The sequence below is a fragment of the Syngnathoides biaculeatus genome, chromosome 11 (genome assembly GCF_019802595.1).
Source record: "Syngnathoides biaculeatus isolate LvHL_M chromosome 11, ASM1980259v1, whole genome shotgun sequence".
In the NCBI taxonomy this organism is placed as follows: domain Eukaryota; kingdom Metazoa; phylum Chordata; class Actinopteri; order Syngnathiformes; family Syngnathidae; genus Syngnathoides; species Syngnathoides biaculeatus.
This window is the reverse complement of record NC_084650.1, coordinates 18157664-18174472: the sequence shown is the minus strand read 5'-3', so window position 1 is coordinate 18174472 and position 16809 is coordinate 18157664. Positions and strand designations below refer to the sequence as shown.

At 46.0% G+C, this 16809-nt stretch overlaps 1 protein-coding gene across 3 annotated transcripts in view; it reads left to right on the top strand.

Moving 5' to 3' along the window:
- LOC133508374 (protocadherin-1-like) overlaps positions 1–14431 on the top strand; it is a 176172-nt gene extending 161741 nt beyond the window's left edge. For all 3 annotated transcript variants that reach the window (XM_061834311.1, XM_061834310.1, XM_061834309.1), the window contains 2 exons: positions 1596–2394; positions 10534–14431. In XM_061834311.1, coding sequence (XP_061690295.1) covers positions 1600–2394; positions 10534–12783 — 3045 coding nt within the window. In that variant the 5' untranslated portion in view covers positions 1596–1599 and the 3' untranslated portion in view covers positions 12784–14431. The remainder of the gene's footprint in view (positions 1–1595; positions 2395–10533) is intronic.
- Positions 14432–16809: the final 2378 nt, after the last annotated feature.

The window sequence follows — 16809 nt, the reverse complement described above, 5'->3', positions numbered from 1 at the left end:
TGTTCAGTGGGTTTTATTATAAATGGAAGTTGTGCACGACAGAGTTTAAGAAGGCAGGAACCAAAACATAAGAAACAATGAGAACTTTGAGTCTAACTAAAGACCATAGCCAAAAGCGTGACTGGACTATAAGTCGCGCAGTCGTGGAGTAACCCTGCATGCGGGAAAGCATACTCGACGAACTGGCGAATGCCAATTACAAAACTCCAATTTAATTTTAATTTTATTGTCCAATCACAGTGCCTCATGTGACGCAGCTGTGACCGGCGACAGGTGTGAGAGATGAAACCGCTCGGAGCGGTGGCCGGGCCACGCCCCTCCTGGCCGTGGTCCAACCTTGCTCACGGCGAGAATAAAATGAAATACTTTTGCATCCAGTGTTGACACAACACAGAAGACAGTAGCATCGCTCAACAATAAGAGCATCGGACAACAGCAGCAACAGTCAGTGAGATTATATATGTCGACTAAACGTGGATCAAAAATACCAAACCTCGACATATTAGTATACGATGTGTAATAGTGCAGTCGGAAAGCAGCAGGAACAGTCAGCAGCGTTAAATGTAACGTACATGGGGTCGACACAATTTTATAACTGTGTCCAGCAGTGTTGCTGTCATGTCTTGAAAGACAGACATCCCATAATAACACTAATAATGCATCAAAAGGCATCGTGACACGCAAGTTGAATGATTGCGGTCTTTCCCTAGCGACGAGCGAACCCAAAATGCTTCGGCCGTCAGTGGATTATTTGTCGGCTCACAGAGGAAACACACACGCATTCTTTGCCAAACGGGGGTCCGTGCGCGTGTTCGTGTTCGTGTTCGTGTGTGTTGCACAGCGGGGAGGCAACGCGAGTCGGCAACAGCAACAGGCTGAACCTTGGCCGCTCTCTTGCTCACTTGAAAGAAAATAGCACACTTGCCGCTCTAATCACTTCGCTGTATGGCGCTTGTACATGTATTCTATGTATATACTGTGGACTATTTCAAAATCACAGTGTGTACGTGTGTTTGTTTAACGTGCGTCAGAGATATAACGACAAGGATAAGTGAAAGTGTCGAGCTGAAAGTTGAGTTCTGTTTGGATAAGGACGTTTAAGAGTACATACGGTACCTAGCAACTTGTGAACTACCGGTATTTAATACTAAATATCCAGTGACTGATGCACCTGGTACCTTCAACCCGACCTATCGACCATAAAACTACCTAGAGAACATATAATACATTGTAGGTACGTTATCTTCCTAGCAGACTACCTACCTACCGAGTACCTGCTGACTGATGTACCGAGTATATGCCCAACCTACCTACTACCACACCTACCAAGAAACTACCCACTACCTACGGACTCATATGTCTTAACTATTATACCCACCCTACCGACCAACCCCTTCCTAGTACTGTTGCCTACTGACTTATTGAGTCCCTATTTTAGAGGGGGAAAAAATCATAACGTCACAGTAAATTTTATTTGTCATGGTAGTTATGTTTAAATTGGGGTTTTGATAATGAACAGGGACTAAACGTGTCCCTGGACTCCAAAACTTTGAGAATCTCGAGCCTAAAGCATCCTCCTCCTTGTTGTTTTCCAGAGTGATGGCGGCACAGCTCTGCCTGGCGGTGGTGCTACTGTCACTGTGCAACGCCGCCCCCTCCGACATCCTCTACCGGGTCCCCGAGGAGCAGCCGCCCAACACCCTGGTGGGCAGCCTGGCGGCGGACCGTGGGCTGCCCGACAGCGGGCACCTGTACAAACTAGAGGTGGGCTCGCCTTACCTCCGCGTGGACGGAAAGACGGGAGACATCTACACCACCGAGATCCCCATTGACCGCGAGACCCTCAGGGACTGTCGCAACCTCTTTGATAACGACAAGTGTTACATGGAGTTCGAGGTGTCCATCACTGACATGGTGAAAGGCATCGGATCGGGGCCGCGCCTCATCGAGGGCCGCATCGAGGTTCTGGACATAAATGACAACACGCCCCAGTTCTCCTCGCCCATCCTCACCCTGTCGATCCCGGAGAACACGCACGTGGGCGCACTGTTCGCCATCCCCATGGCGACAGATCGTGACTCAGCTAACAACGGCGTGGCCGAGTATTCCCTGAGCATGGGGCCCGACGCCGAGCAGCTCTTCGGACTGCAGGTGGCGGTGGACACGGACGAGAAGCTGCCCCAACTCGTGGTCATGGGGAACCTGGACCGCGAAAAGAAGGACTCGTACGACTTGAACGTTCGCGTGGTGGATGGCGGCCGACCGGCCAGAGCCAGCAGCGCCCTGCTCAGGGTGGTTGTTACCGACCAGAACGACAACGCTCCAAAGTTTGAGAGGAGTCACTATGACACTGAGCTGGCAGAGAACAGCCCGCTAGGACACTCCGTGCTACAGGTTAGACAAAGCACACATGCATACAAACACCACAGTTCAGTTCTGGCCCCTTTAATGACGCTTGAAGGCGGTTCTCGGCATTCACGTTTGCCCAGAACGTAGCGTACTGTGGGATTTGGTTGATTCTTTTCATCAGTATTTTAGTCTTGCTGAGTTTTATCACAGTCTATAATTACGGTATTTGTGATACACCGTGGGAGGATGGGGCCGCTGAATCCCGAAGGGTCAAAGGCACGCTATGGTTTATTCTGCGGTTTACCATGGATGTCATGGTATGGTGTCATGTCATGGCTCATCCCATTGTGATCGAGTCCCTCATGTTAATCTCCACGTGTCAGGTTTTACCACAGCTGAAATGAGGACCATGGTTGGAGCCGAGGGAAGATTCAGATCAAGCTCCCCGCCGAGCATTTGGGTGGGCACGTGCTGCCTCTCAATACACTTTTGATTAACCATTAATATCCATATTTTCTGATCCGGTTATCCTCACAAGGTTCCGCGGGAGTGCCAGAAACTATAACGCTGAACTGGTTGCAGGCCAATCGCTGGGCACATATAAACAAACAACCATTCAACAGTTAGGGTTTAGGGTCTTCAAGTCTTCAACTGGAAAGAGACCCCGGGGACGACCCAGGACACGCTGGAGAGACTATGTCTCTCGGCTGGCTTGGGAACACCTTGGGATCCCTCCAGAAGAGCTGGAAGAAGTGGCTGGGGAAAGGGAAGTCTAGGTATCCCTCCTCAAGCTACTTCCCCCGCAACCCAAACCTGGAGAAGCGGTCGAAGATGGATGGAAGTCTTCAAGTTACCTACTATGCCTGTTTTGGGATAGGGGAGAAAACCGGAGTGCTCAGAAAACAAACACACAGGCAAAGGGAGAACACGCAAACTTCACACATGTGTGGCTGTGGTTTGAACCTCAGTCCTTAGCAATGTGAGGCAGATGCTCTAACCAGTCACCTACCGTGTCACCTTTTGATTATACAGTACTAGTTTTCCTGAAAAACACTTCACTCTCACACGTTTAGCTCTTTTGATATGCCCCGTTACAAACTGTCAGGTTTATTTGTATTCACCCCGTTTTACTACAGCCGACTGAGTTTTCCGTCAGCTCTGGAACTGCCATCGGCGAGCTCGGCCTTCTGCGTTTCGCCATCCCGCTTGCCGCGCCTCCTCGCTCTCAACGTTAAAATTGAGAAAATAGATCAAATGTAGTCAAACAAAACGCGTTGGCCTCACCGTTCTGAGGAAACCGGGTTCGATCCCGGAACCGCCTGTGTGGAGTTTGCATGTTCTCCCCTGTGCCTGCGTGAGTTTTCTCCGCGCACTCCGGTTTCCTCCCACGTGCCAAAAAACATGCAACATTAATTGGACACTCTAAGTTGCCCCAAGGTGTGATTGTGAGTGCAACTATTTGTCTCGATGTGCCCTGCGATTGGCCGGCAACCGGTTCAGGGTGTATCCCGCCTCCTGCCCGTTGACAGCCGGGATAGGCTCCAGCACTCCCCTCGCGCGACCCTTGTGAGGATAAGCAGCAAAGAAAATGGATGTATAGATAGACCTTTGACCTTTTCAAGAATTTTTCAACAACTTGTGACCTATGACCTACATTAAGATTTAAAATTGTATGGGTTTAGAAGAGTCGAGTGGGCGGGGCCTAAAAATCATAAATGATTTTATTAAAATTGCACCAAGGGCTGAAACATTATAAAATACCAACATCCCAATGCTTTAATTAATATGTTTAAATCCTCACACTTTTTGGGGGCCCCAAGCAGCCACTTATTTCACTCATGCCTCAGGCTGGCTCTTCTACTATTTCCCTGTGATACTGTATCTCGAGTAATTGGCGCGTCAGAGGAAGAAGATCCAACATCGGCTGTGCTTTTTACACAGTAGCACAGAATCCTGCGTAGTGTCTGGTGGGATGTATAAAATAGTTGAATAAAAGCGTTTCAACACCGTAGGGTGGTAGAAGTGAGAGTGAGGTTAACCTTCTTTTCCGCGCTTCCCCCTTTCACATGGCTGGGATCCCACGTCTTTTACCTTCCAAGGAATTTCAAAATTGCCCGTCTTTGAAAGAGCCTCAAATTGGCAATTTCCCTTCGTCCCCCCTGATGAAGTGCTTCACACAAAGCAGTTATGTAATCCCATCCCATGGAAAATTTGGAGTGAGCTACGAAAAAGTTGTTGGACAGCAACAACTGCATTAGAGACAAAAGAAAGATTTTTTTTTTGTTTGTTTGTTTGTTTGTTTTTTAGCAGTGTCTTTCATGCAGAACAAACTAAAGCATCATTTTGTGGAATGTTGGGGGATTTGTGAAATCCACTTACATACAGGCACCAACCCCACTCTGTTATCTTCTGATTCTACCCGAGATCACCAAAAAGAACACGTCAAACTGAAACATTTGGGTGTCTTAACCCATTCATGGGCAGGGTGGCAATTTTTTGCCTTATTGAGATAAAAATGTCCCAACAGGCCACTATCAAGGAAATAACACTTCTTTTCCGTTTAACGCATAAAACTAAGGGCAAAAAAGATGTACCCTCTCATGGACACTGTCCCAAAACTGGGACAGGTATGTTATCAGTTCTGTGAAGGGGTACATACTACAGATATGTTTATTAATTAATTCTTATTCTAGAACGACACTTACGCATTAATAATACTGATGGATTAGGATTTTGATGACAAATTTGGTTGCATACTGACTGACCTTTCTCCCTTTCTTCTCTTGGAAAACCCTCCATGTGTTCTTGAGGCAGCCATGTTGGGTCAGGAAGGAAAGGGAAATAATTCCGTGCTAACTTTGACCCATGAGTTATCCTCTCCTGACACCAAATTATGTCTTCAGATTAAATCACTTAAATATTATGATATCCTGAAGGATATAATGCGTGAAAATCATGATGTCCCAAAAATGGGACGCTATCCACGAATGGGTTAAGAACACAGGAAAAATGGCTTTAACTGGAAAATTGGTGTGAAAAGGACTACCTCCTTCTTCTTCTTTTGCTTTCGGCTTGTCCCGATTAAGAGTCGCCACAGCGTGTCATCTTTTTCCATCTAAGCCTATCTCGTGCATCTTCCTCTCGAACACCCACAGTCTTCACGTCCTACCTCACAACATCCAACAACCTTTTCTTGGGTCTTCCTCTTGCGCTTTTGCCTGGCAGCTCCATCCTCAGCACCGTTCTACCGATGTACTCGCTCTCTCGGCTCTGGACATGTCCAAACCATACCGAAGTCTGCTCTCTCGAATCTTGTCTCCAAAACATCCAACTTTGGTTGTCCCTCTAATGAGCTCATTTCTAACCAACCTGCTCACTCCGAGCGAGAACCGCAACATCTTCATTTCTGTCGCCTCAAATTCTGCTTCCTGTTCCACCGTCCCTAATCCGTACATCATGGCCGGCCTCACCCCTGTTTTATATACTTTCCCCGTCATCCTAGCGGACACTCTTCTGTCATATAGCAATTCTGCAAAATTGGCCCATCAAAGTCATATCATTTATTAGCTACAGTCTTTCGCAACTCAAAATGATAAACTGTAATGTCTCACCTGCAAACCCAGTTCCAGTGCAGTTGGGATGTTTGCTCCCAAGTCCACACGGTGAATCCCTTTATACATTAATGTCTGTTTTTGATGCTGTGCCGCCCGAGGGATCGAAGGTCGCAGGCATTCACTGTTGTTTTTCGGCCTTGCCGCTTACATGCGGTGATTTCTCCAGATTCTCTGGACCTTTTGATGATATTACAGACTGTAGATGAAGAAATCCCTGAATTCCTGGCAATTGTACGTCGAGGAACATTAAACGTCATTAAACGGTTATTTTCTTCACAGACTTGTTCACAAAGTGGCGACCCGCTTTGGTGGGAATGTGTGTGTGAATGGTTCTTTGTTTAAATGTGACCTGCAATTGGCTGGCGACCAGTTCAGGGTGTACCTCGTCGCTTGCCCGAAGATTGCTGGGATAGGCTCCAACATGCCTGTGACCCTAGTGAGGACATGCGGTACAAAAAACGGATAGAACTTTTCAGGGGTTGTTTTGAAGTGGACACTGATGTTCTGGTTTGGACTTTTACAAGTTGGCACACCAGGCTTATTGTTCACGCTGTCATGTAATTGGGACAGTCAGGATTTGCCAAAGTGGTAAATTCCACGTGAGTCACACAGTAATTTGCTGATTGTGGAGAGGATGAAATGACTGAGAAGACGAGTTACTGGTGTTAAACTGGAGCAGACAGGGATCTATCAGGTTTTCCAACAAAGTTTGGTTCTTCAAATGAATCCAATGGGTGGTAATGGAATGATTATGGGAGTGATTCAAATTTCTGATCCTTAGTTACTAGTGTCCTTTTAAACCAATATTTTGTTAATCATTTGTACACAAGAGGTTATTGAATAACGTTGGGCGTACCTTAATATCTCCAGTTGTGTCTTTTCCGATCAACGCAAGACAAATGACTCACAATCCCTAAATCCCGGCAACAGGATGTTGAATCGTGTGCGTGAAAAGTCAAGTCGCCTTATTAGTGCTCAAGTGAAGACAATCGACTGAAAAAAGAAATGCGAGCTCAAGCGTCGGAGCGGGTCAGCGCTGGTTAATTGTTAACGTGGAAGACAAACAGCGCTTCTATCGGCTGTTTGTGCATCCGCTCGATAGGCAATCCCGCCCCAAGCTGTCAATAATTTACGGGCCGCTGTGAGATCGTAGCGCTCCTTAAAGCCTTCCTGCCCAGAAAGCAAATCAATGGGCGGGAGAAATGATCATCAGGCTTTTCTTGACCGTGAACCGCTCGCGACTGGATTCAGCAACTTCTGACTGTTGCCTGTCACCCGGCAAAGCGGCAAAGAAGATTTTGATTAGGAGGTCGGATGAACTCCCCGTCTGCTCCGGCATATCCCTCGAGGATTCTGCAGCGGGAAGCAACCTTTCGCACCCTGACGTAGCTTTAAAAGAGATCAGGGCTGCTGAATTCATCTTTTCATTAAAAATGAAAAGAAAGAAAAGAAGAAATGCAAATGTCATCCAGCTTTAGATCGGGAGGCAGAGATGAATGGAATTTATGTACCAGTACGACATTTGGACATTCAAACATGCTTGTACTCATTAAAGTCACTTTATAAGAGAAGCCGTATGAAGGCGTAGGATCAGTGGTTAGCGTTCAGGTTGGAGCGGTAGGACTAACGGTTAACGGGTTAAAGGTTGCTGTAAAAAAACAATAAGATTTGAATGTAGCGTCACTTCCCGAATGCAACTAATACAACAGACCTTTGCGTGCAATCCTTTTTGAAAATTGCAGACATAAAAACAAAGAGAGGGCCCGTATTTTATTGCCAAAATGATGTCACTTGCCAAGGTGAATTTCTGAACGTCTCTGTAGAAAGAGCCAAAGTCACAATAATATCCAGTAAATATTCATTGAGTTATAGCTTTCTTGTGTGTGTCCTGACGTAAGATGGGCACCCCCAAAGTTGACCTAAAAAATTGGGAAAACCCTTCTACCAATGTACAATGCGCACCACCAATTTGCTGCTACCCATATGCTCAAACTATTGGGAATGATCTGCATTTATATTTTGTTGGGTTTGTACTTGTATTGTTTTTCAAAAAACTGTCTGTACAACAATCATCAATAATAATCATTGTGCATGTCCTAATATAATCTCGGGACAGGCCACAGGACACGCTTGTCCTGGTCCCTGTAAGAGTCGGAACAGAATCCCTCATATAAATGCTCAATGATGGCATAACATTTTATTAATACTCTTGATAACACATATTAAAGTCTTAAATACATTTTTAACGCTGTTTGACTTAAACATCTTTTGCATTAAATATTTGTGGATAAAACGTTCGTGCATAGTGCAGTTTATCCTCTACATTAAACATCCTTGGCCAAGACTTCAAAAGCAACATCTGGCTCATCTCCAATCTGAAAAATATCCATCGTACCTACCTTTGGTGACTTGGCCCAGTTCTGGTGCCTCTTGAATTCATGAACAGTGGTCCTATTTTGCTCCCATGGCGTTTGGGGGGAAACATTTTTTTTGAATCCCAAGAGTTTTTGTTCCGCAGCGCAGACTCTCGCCCACCAGACGCCATAGCTTTCCTACGTAGTTCGAGCTCACGTTTTTCTACCCACCTGAAGCCATGGAGGCGAGGTATCGTTGTTTCGGACTGCGGCGCTACTTCCGGGTTGGTGGCTTCTCGGAACGAGTCGATGACACATTTCTTTTAAAAGCAGCTGCACAAGTAACCGTTGCAGTCAACATTTTTTGTCTCGGTTTAAGTTAAAACAAACTCACGGGCAGTCGTTTCTGATCTTTGGTGCAGTAGCAGCAAACGTGCTACGCTAACGATCCTAAAATGCAAGCACCCCGAGGAGGTCATAGAGTTCAGGTTGGGGGCGCATATTACCATGATAAATATAAATGTGTAACATAAGATGCCGAATATCATATCGAAATGTATATGTATGCCTTTTTTTTTACCACTCTATGTACCTGTATACAACTATACAGTGTGATTGTATTTTTTAAACCTATGAAGGGTAAATCCATCCTCCCGAGTGTTCAAGCAATGTCTAGCAATGCAACGAGCAGGCATTTTGGCTAACACGAAGGAACAACGAGCTACCTTCCCGGAGGTAAAACTAATAGAAATAAAAGAGTCCACTTGAGGGCGGTCCTGCCATGTACGTCACTTCCTGCTTCTTCTCGAAAACAAATCCCGAGACGATTTTCATGGCGGGAGTTACAAAAACTGTATATGTCCAAATCATGTTTTGTGGTGAAAAATACGCATGGGTCCATGTCGGCTGCCATGTTTTCATTAATAACGTACTAAAAATCATGCATTTCATGACAGTGGCACTTTAAGAACCACTGGTTGTGATTTAGTGGGTTTTGGGGTGGTTCGTAATTAGAGTAAAGCGTTCAAGAGGGCGTTCTTGTTCGTGGGTCAGTTTAGAGTCAGGGTAGAGTTTGGGGTTAAGGTTCTTGGGTTAAGGTGTAGGTTGATTTTGTTCATATGTCTCCTCCAAAGTCAAAGATTGAAAAAAAAAATTGAGGTTATTAACCAACAAGATGTTCCGATTTTCAGAGCAGCTATTAATATTGCATTTTCCTTGTTTTCCTCATCAGTGTCGCTTTATTTGACTTGGTGAATGCCGCTCACAAGCAGCCGTGATACCTTCTCCCTTGTCCTCTAATGTTCCCCAGAGGAGGCCGTGTTTTCGTCCTAATAATAATAAGAGCATTATCATTCACTCGTGGCCGTTAAAGGCCAATGAGCCGCCGCCGCCTTCAATGATTCTCGCTCCGGGCCAGACAGGAGCGAAATGTCTGTGGCAGTGGCTTAACAGTCGTCTGTCTTTGTGACTCTTTCCTCGCAATGCCAGAAGAAGAAAAAATAATAATCCGACTAATGCGATTGAGGTCATAAAACTTCAAACGTTCAAAAGTCAAAAAGTCAGTTCAACAAACAATTCTAGTCAAATGTCCATCAATCCATCCATTTTCCGTATCGCTTTTTTTCCCCCCTCACAAGGGTCGCTGGTGTGCCGGAGCCTATCACGGTTATTTTCGGGACGAGAGCCGGGCTACACCCTGAACCAATCTCTAGTGAGGTGTTTTCTTGAAAATTGCTCTCATGGGTTCATATTTTCATCGTCAGGGTAAGGGTTTAAGTGTTCTTGATAATTAAGGTCAGGGTGAAGATAATTGGGTTGGTGTTAAAGTTGGTGGGTTCGGGTTTTGGGTTGGATTACAGATTAATGGGTTGGGTGAGAGTTGAGATTGGTTTCAGTGTAAGATATATTGAGGTGGTTCGGTTGGGTCAGATTTCTGGTAAAAGGGGGGTTGGAGTTGGTGTGAGGTTAGAGATCGGTTGTTTGTATTGTGGTTAGGATGACAGTTAATGGATTAGGGTTGAGTTTTTGTGGTGGGGCATTTCATAAAGGTTGGGGTTAGGGTTAGTAAATTTTGGGCTAGAAAACGTATTTGTCAAGAAAACTATTTGATTTTTAATTTCATTTCATTATCATGGTTCTGTTGTGGATCAAATCTAATGTGTGACTGAAGTGGTTTGAGCCTTGAAAGACTTTATATGCCATGTCCGTGTTTTCAGGTCCGTGCAAATGACGCCGACATGGGCACCAATGGTGAGATCGACTACAGCCTGCACCAGATGTCCGAGGCAGTCCAGAGACTTCTGCGCATCGACCGCGCCACTGGAATCATCTACGTCAAAGGTCTGGTGGACCGTGAGGAGGAGAACTTCCTCAAGTTCTCTGTCGTGGCTAAAGACCGTGGGCCAAACTCCAAGAGCTCTAAAGTCGTGGTGACCATCAAAGTACGGGACCAGAACGACAATGCTCCCACCATAGAGATCCGCGGCATCGGCCTAGTGACGCACCAAGATGGGATCGCCAACATCTCAGAGGACATGCCGGTGAGCACCGCGGTGGCACTGGTCCAGGTGTCGGACCGCGACGAGGGGGAGAATGCAGTGGTGACGTGTGTGGTGGCCGGGGACGTCCCATTCCAGCTGCAGCCTCTGAGTGAGTCCAGCAACGACCGTAAAAGAAAGTACTTCCTGCAGACCACCACGCTGCTGGACTACGAGCGAGTAAAGGACTACAGGATTGAGATCGTGGCGGTGGATTCCGGCAACCCAGCTTTGTCCAGCACCAACTCCCTAAAAGTGCAAGTCACCGACATGAACGACAATACACCCAGCTTTTCTCCAGCTGTCCTGGAAGTGGACTTTGCAGAGGGGAACCAGCCGGGCGACAAGGTGCTTCAGGTGGTAGCCGCTGATGCTGACAGCGGCAGCAATGCCGAGCTGATCTACAGTATCGTGGAGCGCTCAGCCACCGCCCTGTTTGAAATCGACAGCGGCAGCGGGGAGATTCGAGTTAAGAACCTGCTGGACCGCGAGGAGACAGAGCGCTACGAGTTCCGCGTGGCGGCAGCTGACAAAGGCGTTCCGAGCAAAACCGGCACAGCCACTGTGGTAATTAACGTCCTAGACCGCAACGACAACGATCCAAAATTCATGCTGAGCGGCTACAGTTTCTCCGTCATTGAAAACATGCCACCCCTAAACCCTGTGGGGGTGGTCACTGTTACCGATATTGACAAGGGCGACAATGCCCGAGTCAAGTTGTTTGTTGAACCCGACAATGGCAAGTTTGTCATTCAAAACGGGACCGGAAACATCTTGTCCAGCATTTCATTCGACCGAGAGAAGGAAAGCACTTACACCTTTCGGCTGAAGGCAGTGGACTCCGGTGACCCCCCTCGATCCTCCTACGTGGGGATCACAATCAACGTCTTGGATGAGAATGACAACGCCCCCTATGTCACCAAACCTTCCAACTCGTCCTACACGTACCTGAGCCCCGTCACACCTCTTGAGACCCGCGTGGAGGTGGTGGAAGCTGAGGACATTGACTCGGGACACAATGCCGAGCTGGAGTACATCATCACTGGGGGGAACCCCTATGGACTCTTCCACATTTCCCCCACCACAGGGGAGATCACCCTGGCACAGAAATTCACCGGGAAACACAACGGGCTGCACCGGCTGGTGGTGCAGGTTCGGGACAAAGGCAAGCCGCCTCGCCACACCACCACTCTAGTGCACGTGTTTGTCAATAACACCATGGCCAACATGTCACTGATTGATGCTCTGGTGGGCCATAGTCTCTACACCCCGCTGGACCGGGACATTGCAGGGGACCCCAACTACGCCTTGGCACAGCGTAGTAACATCCTGTACGGGAGCCTAGCCGGGATCGCCGGCGTCATCTTGGTCATTGTGGCCGTGGTCCTCATCCGGCACCGACTCCAGAAGGACACCAAAAGCGGCTACCAGGCGGGCAAGAAGGAGAGCAAAGACCTATATGCCCCGAAGCAGGGACCCAAAAACTCCAAGGGGAAAAAGACCAAGAAGGGCAAAGCTCCCAAACCAACCAAACCTCTGGAAGAGGATGAGGATGCCAGCCTCCAAAAGGGCCTCAAGTTCAATCTCATCAATGAGGCTGTTGGCGACAGTCCTCGGATACACTTGCCCTTAAACTACCCGCCCGGTAGCCCCGACTTGGGGCGACACTACCGCTCCAACTCGCCACTGCCTTCCATCCAGCTTCAACCACAGTCGCCCTCAGCCTCCAAGAAGCACCAGGCGGTGCAGGACCTCCCCGCCACCAACACCTTCGTGGGTACGGGTGACAACAACTCCACGGGCTCGGACCAATATTCGGATTACAGCTACAAGGCCAACCCGCCCAAATACAGCAGCAAACAGGTAGGACACTACGCAAACGCGCCCATGTACCAGCGGGACATCTATTGGACCGATGGGGTGTGGTAGTCTCGCCCCAAGGGGGATGTACATAGACCAAACCTGCACTCACCGAACCCCGAGCCACCCCAACCGCCACATTCTTATTCATTTTTCCTTTTGTTTGGTTTCCCTACACCATTTTTATTTTTTTCGTCTCCCCCCCCCCCCCCCCCACATGGACGTCATGAAGGATGCAGGATAGACCACGCGGGGTTGGGTTCTCACGGAGACATTTTGTTGCTTAAACCAAGAGAAACGGGGCATTCGAAAACCCGCCGTGGGTCTAGCCTTACTTCACTTTTTGTTATGTTCACTTGTACATTCAATGAAGGAGATTTTGCGAGCATTTCCTAATGCGTGTCGACCTTTCACGCCAACTTCCCTATTCAGTGTTTTTTGAGTCTGTGTGACAACCAACAACTGTGAAATCTTCACTTTGATTTTGTTTGTTTATTATTTGTTTATTTTTTTTTCTGTTCCATTTTCTGTTCTCGTGTTTGTATTGTTCAGAGGTTTCTGTTCGCCTTGGACCGGTCGGTTAATTTTCGAAGCGGAACTGAACGAAAGCCAATCAGGGGTGTTACAAAGGTGTGAAGGGCCTTCGTTTGATGGTCTTCGCAATCAGCTGAGCTCCCAAAAAAGTCAAATAGTTTGCACAGATTCGCGGTGGGTGATGTTGGCCTTCTTTTATGACCCACAGTGCCTTGTTTTACTTTGAGTACGTGTTCGTGTGTGTGTGTGTGTGAGAAAGCGTCCTTGGCTCCAAGTCCACGACAGGCTGTCAATAGCCTAACAAGAGTAAGAAAATATAGACAATCAAATAAAGACTACATCGGGACAGTAAAGAATCAAGACTTCTTCCGGGTTTTTTTTAAGTTAGGGATGTTGACTGTCAGGTTGAAATTTAAGGTTCTACCAAATATGCACTAGAACCATTACAGGTAAACAACATTTGACCCTCTCTTATGCTAGTGACATAGTAATGACACGAGAATCTCAGCCACTGTTTACCCTCTCAGAACATCGTGTTTTGAGTCCCAGAAAGGCACACAAATGGACGTGTTTGGAAATTTTCTCGTAGAAAGGTCAGGTTTATCCAAACGACAGAATTTACGACAGGCGTTTTTCTTTTCATCCTCTTGTTAGACAAAGGGAAGTGACTCGAACCAAAACATTACACAGTTGGATATTCAACAGAGAAGGGCAAATTCAGTTGACCTGGAGAAGTTATAGTACATTTTTTTTTGGCAAAAGCCTGAAAAAGAAGCACACGATTGCCAAAATAGAACCAACTTTCGCATAATCGTCGCCGGACGCTACGCAGATGCTACGACATCAGCAGTTCGGCATTGACTTTGGTTTCACAGTTTTGTTTCTTTATTGTCACACCCTGTATATACACGACACTATATACTGTATACTCGTGATTGGTTCTGTGTGTGTGTGCGTGTGCACGCGTGTGTGTGTGTTTCATTGTATGATAATTTGCCGTTGGTGTTTATTACGAACATACACACGCAGACACATTTTAAAATGCGCTTTCCCAGTGTTCCTCTTCTTGTTCTCTGCCTTGAACATCATGTACATAGAATGCTTGTATTGTTCTTTGTTTTGTTTTTGTTTTTAAATCAAGTTAAAAAGCATATTTCATTTCAATAAACATGCTTCAATGTGATCGCTTGTGACGCTCTCTGTGCTTTTCACTCATTGCTCGAGATGATGATGGGGATGAAGATGGTGCTGGTGGTGATTGTGGCGCAGGTGATGTTTTCATTTTCCATCTTTCGCGCACGGAGATCAACCGTTTTGCATCTCATCTGTCAGTAATTAAAGTCGTTCTAGTCTTAAATGTGATTCTGCCAAATTGAGGCCATAATCATCATTTTTACAAAGACATTTAAAACGTACGTACAGTGCAGTACACTCTAAAAGTGCTCTATAAATAATGTTGAGTCACGTTTATCTACTGTTTACAGGTTTTAAAAATTCCACATTCAAGAAAAATAATTGCTTGAGCTAATGTTTAATTATTTTTTTATTTACTACTTTCCCCTTTAAAGATATACAAAAAAATCATATTGAGGTTTTACTGTACAGGTAATAGTTCACATTATTGATGAAAAACGTTTTGGAACTATTTATCTTTGTCTAGTTTTTTTTTATGTCACCAATGCTTGGCATATGTCCAGTGGTGTGTAGAACTTTTATAGCCACTTAATTTTATACTTATTCCTTAATACAACTACGAATAATTAATATACAGTGAAGAAAATAAGTATTTGAACACCCTGCTATATTGCAAGTTCTCCCACTTAGAAATCATGGAGGGGTCTAAAATGTTCATCGTCGGTGCATGTCCACTGTGAGAGAGATCATCTAAAATCCAGAAATCACAATGATTTATTTGTGTGATACAGCTGCAAATAAGTATTTGAACACCTGAGAAAACCAACGTTAATATTCGGTACAGTAGCGTTTGTTTGCAATTACAAAGATCAAACGTTTCCTGTAGTTGTTCACCAGGTTTGTACACACTGCAGAAGGGATTTTGGCCCACTCCTCCACACAGATCTTCTGTACAGGAAGAAGCACAAAGTTTCCTCTCCCTCCAAAGATTTTCTATTGGGTTTAGGTCTGGAGACTGGCTAGGCCACGCCAGAACCTTGATATGCTTCTCACGGAGCCACTCCTCGGTTTTCCTGGCTCATTGTCATGTTGAAAGACGCAGCCACGACCAATCTTCAATGCTCTGACTGAGGGAAAGAAGTTGTTCCTCAAAATCTCACAATACATGGCCGCCGTCATCCTCTCCTTAATACATTGCAGTTGTCCTGTTCCACGTGCAGAAAAACACCCCCAAAGCATGATGCTTCCACCCCCATGCTTCACAGTAGGGATGGTGTTCTTGGGATGGAATTCATCATTCGTCTTCCTCCAAACATAGTTAGTGGAATTATGACCAGAAATGTTCCATTATTGTCTCATCTGAACACAAAACTTTCTCCTATGACTTCTCTGACTTATCCAAATGGTCATTGGCAAACTCAAGACAGGCCTTGACATGTGCTGGTTTAAGCAGGGGAAGTATTACCAACAGTTACCTTGGAAACGGTGGTCCCAGCTCTTTTCGGGTCATTGGCCAAGTCCTGTTGTGTAGTCCTGGGCTGATTCCTCACCTTTCTAAGGATCATTGAGACCCTAAGAGGTGATATCTTGCATGGGGCTCTACCCCGACTGAGATTGACCGTCATGTTTAGCTTCTTCCATTTTCTAATGATTGCTCCAACAGTGGACCTTTTTTCCACCAAGCTGCTCGGCAATTTCTGCGTAGCCCTTTCCAGACGTGTGGAGTTGTCCAATTTTGTCTCTGGTGTCTTTGGACAGCTCTTTGGTCTTGGCCATGTTACAAGTTTGAGTCTTACTGATTGCATTGGGTGGACAGGTGTCTTTATGCAGCTAATGACCTCACCCAGGTGCATCTGATTCAGGATAATACATGGAGGTGGAGGTGGACGTTTAAAGGCGGACTAACAGGTCTTTGGGGGTCAGAATTCAAGCTAATAGACAGGTGTTCAAATACTTATTTGCAGCTGTATCACACAAATCGTGAAAAAAAAAATCATACATTGTGATTTCTGGATTTTTCTTTTTAGATGATCTCTCTCACAGTGGACATGCACCTACGATGAACATTTCAGACCCCTCCATGCTTTCCAAGTGGGAGAACTTGCAATATGTTCAAATACTTATTTTCTTCACTGTATACTATATATTAGTGAGAAATATTTATCTAAAAAAATCATCTCACATATAGAACATTCACACAGATGCAAACGTACACAATTTAACACAGAAACACGGACGCCACATTAGCAGTCAGCCGGGGTCCCTCCTGCATGAACACTCAGCCGCTGCCATGGCAACACTGACCCGTGTGTGCGTGCGCGTTGACTCTGGCGTGTGCACACGCGCGACAGTTTGCATGGTGAAGTGTCTTTTTTTTTTTTCGAGTGGATGTGAAGTCACTTCAAAATGAGACTCGCTAACAGACGG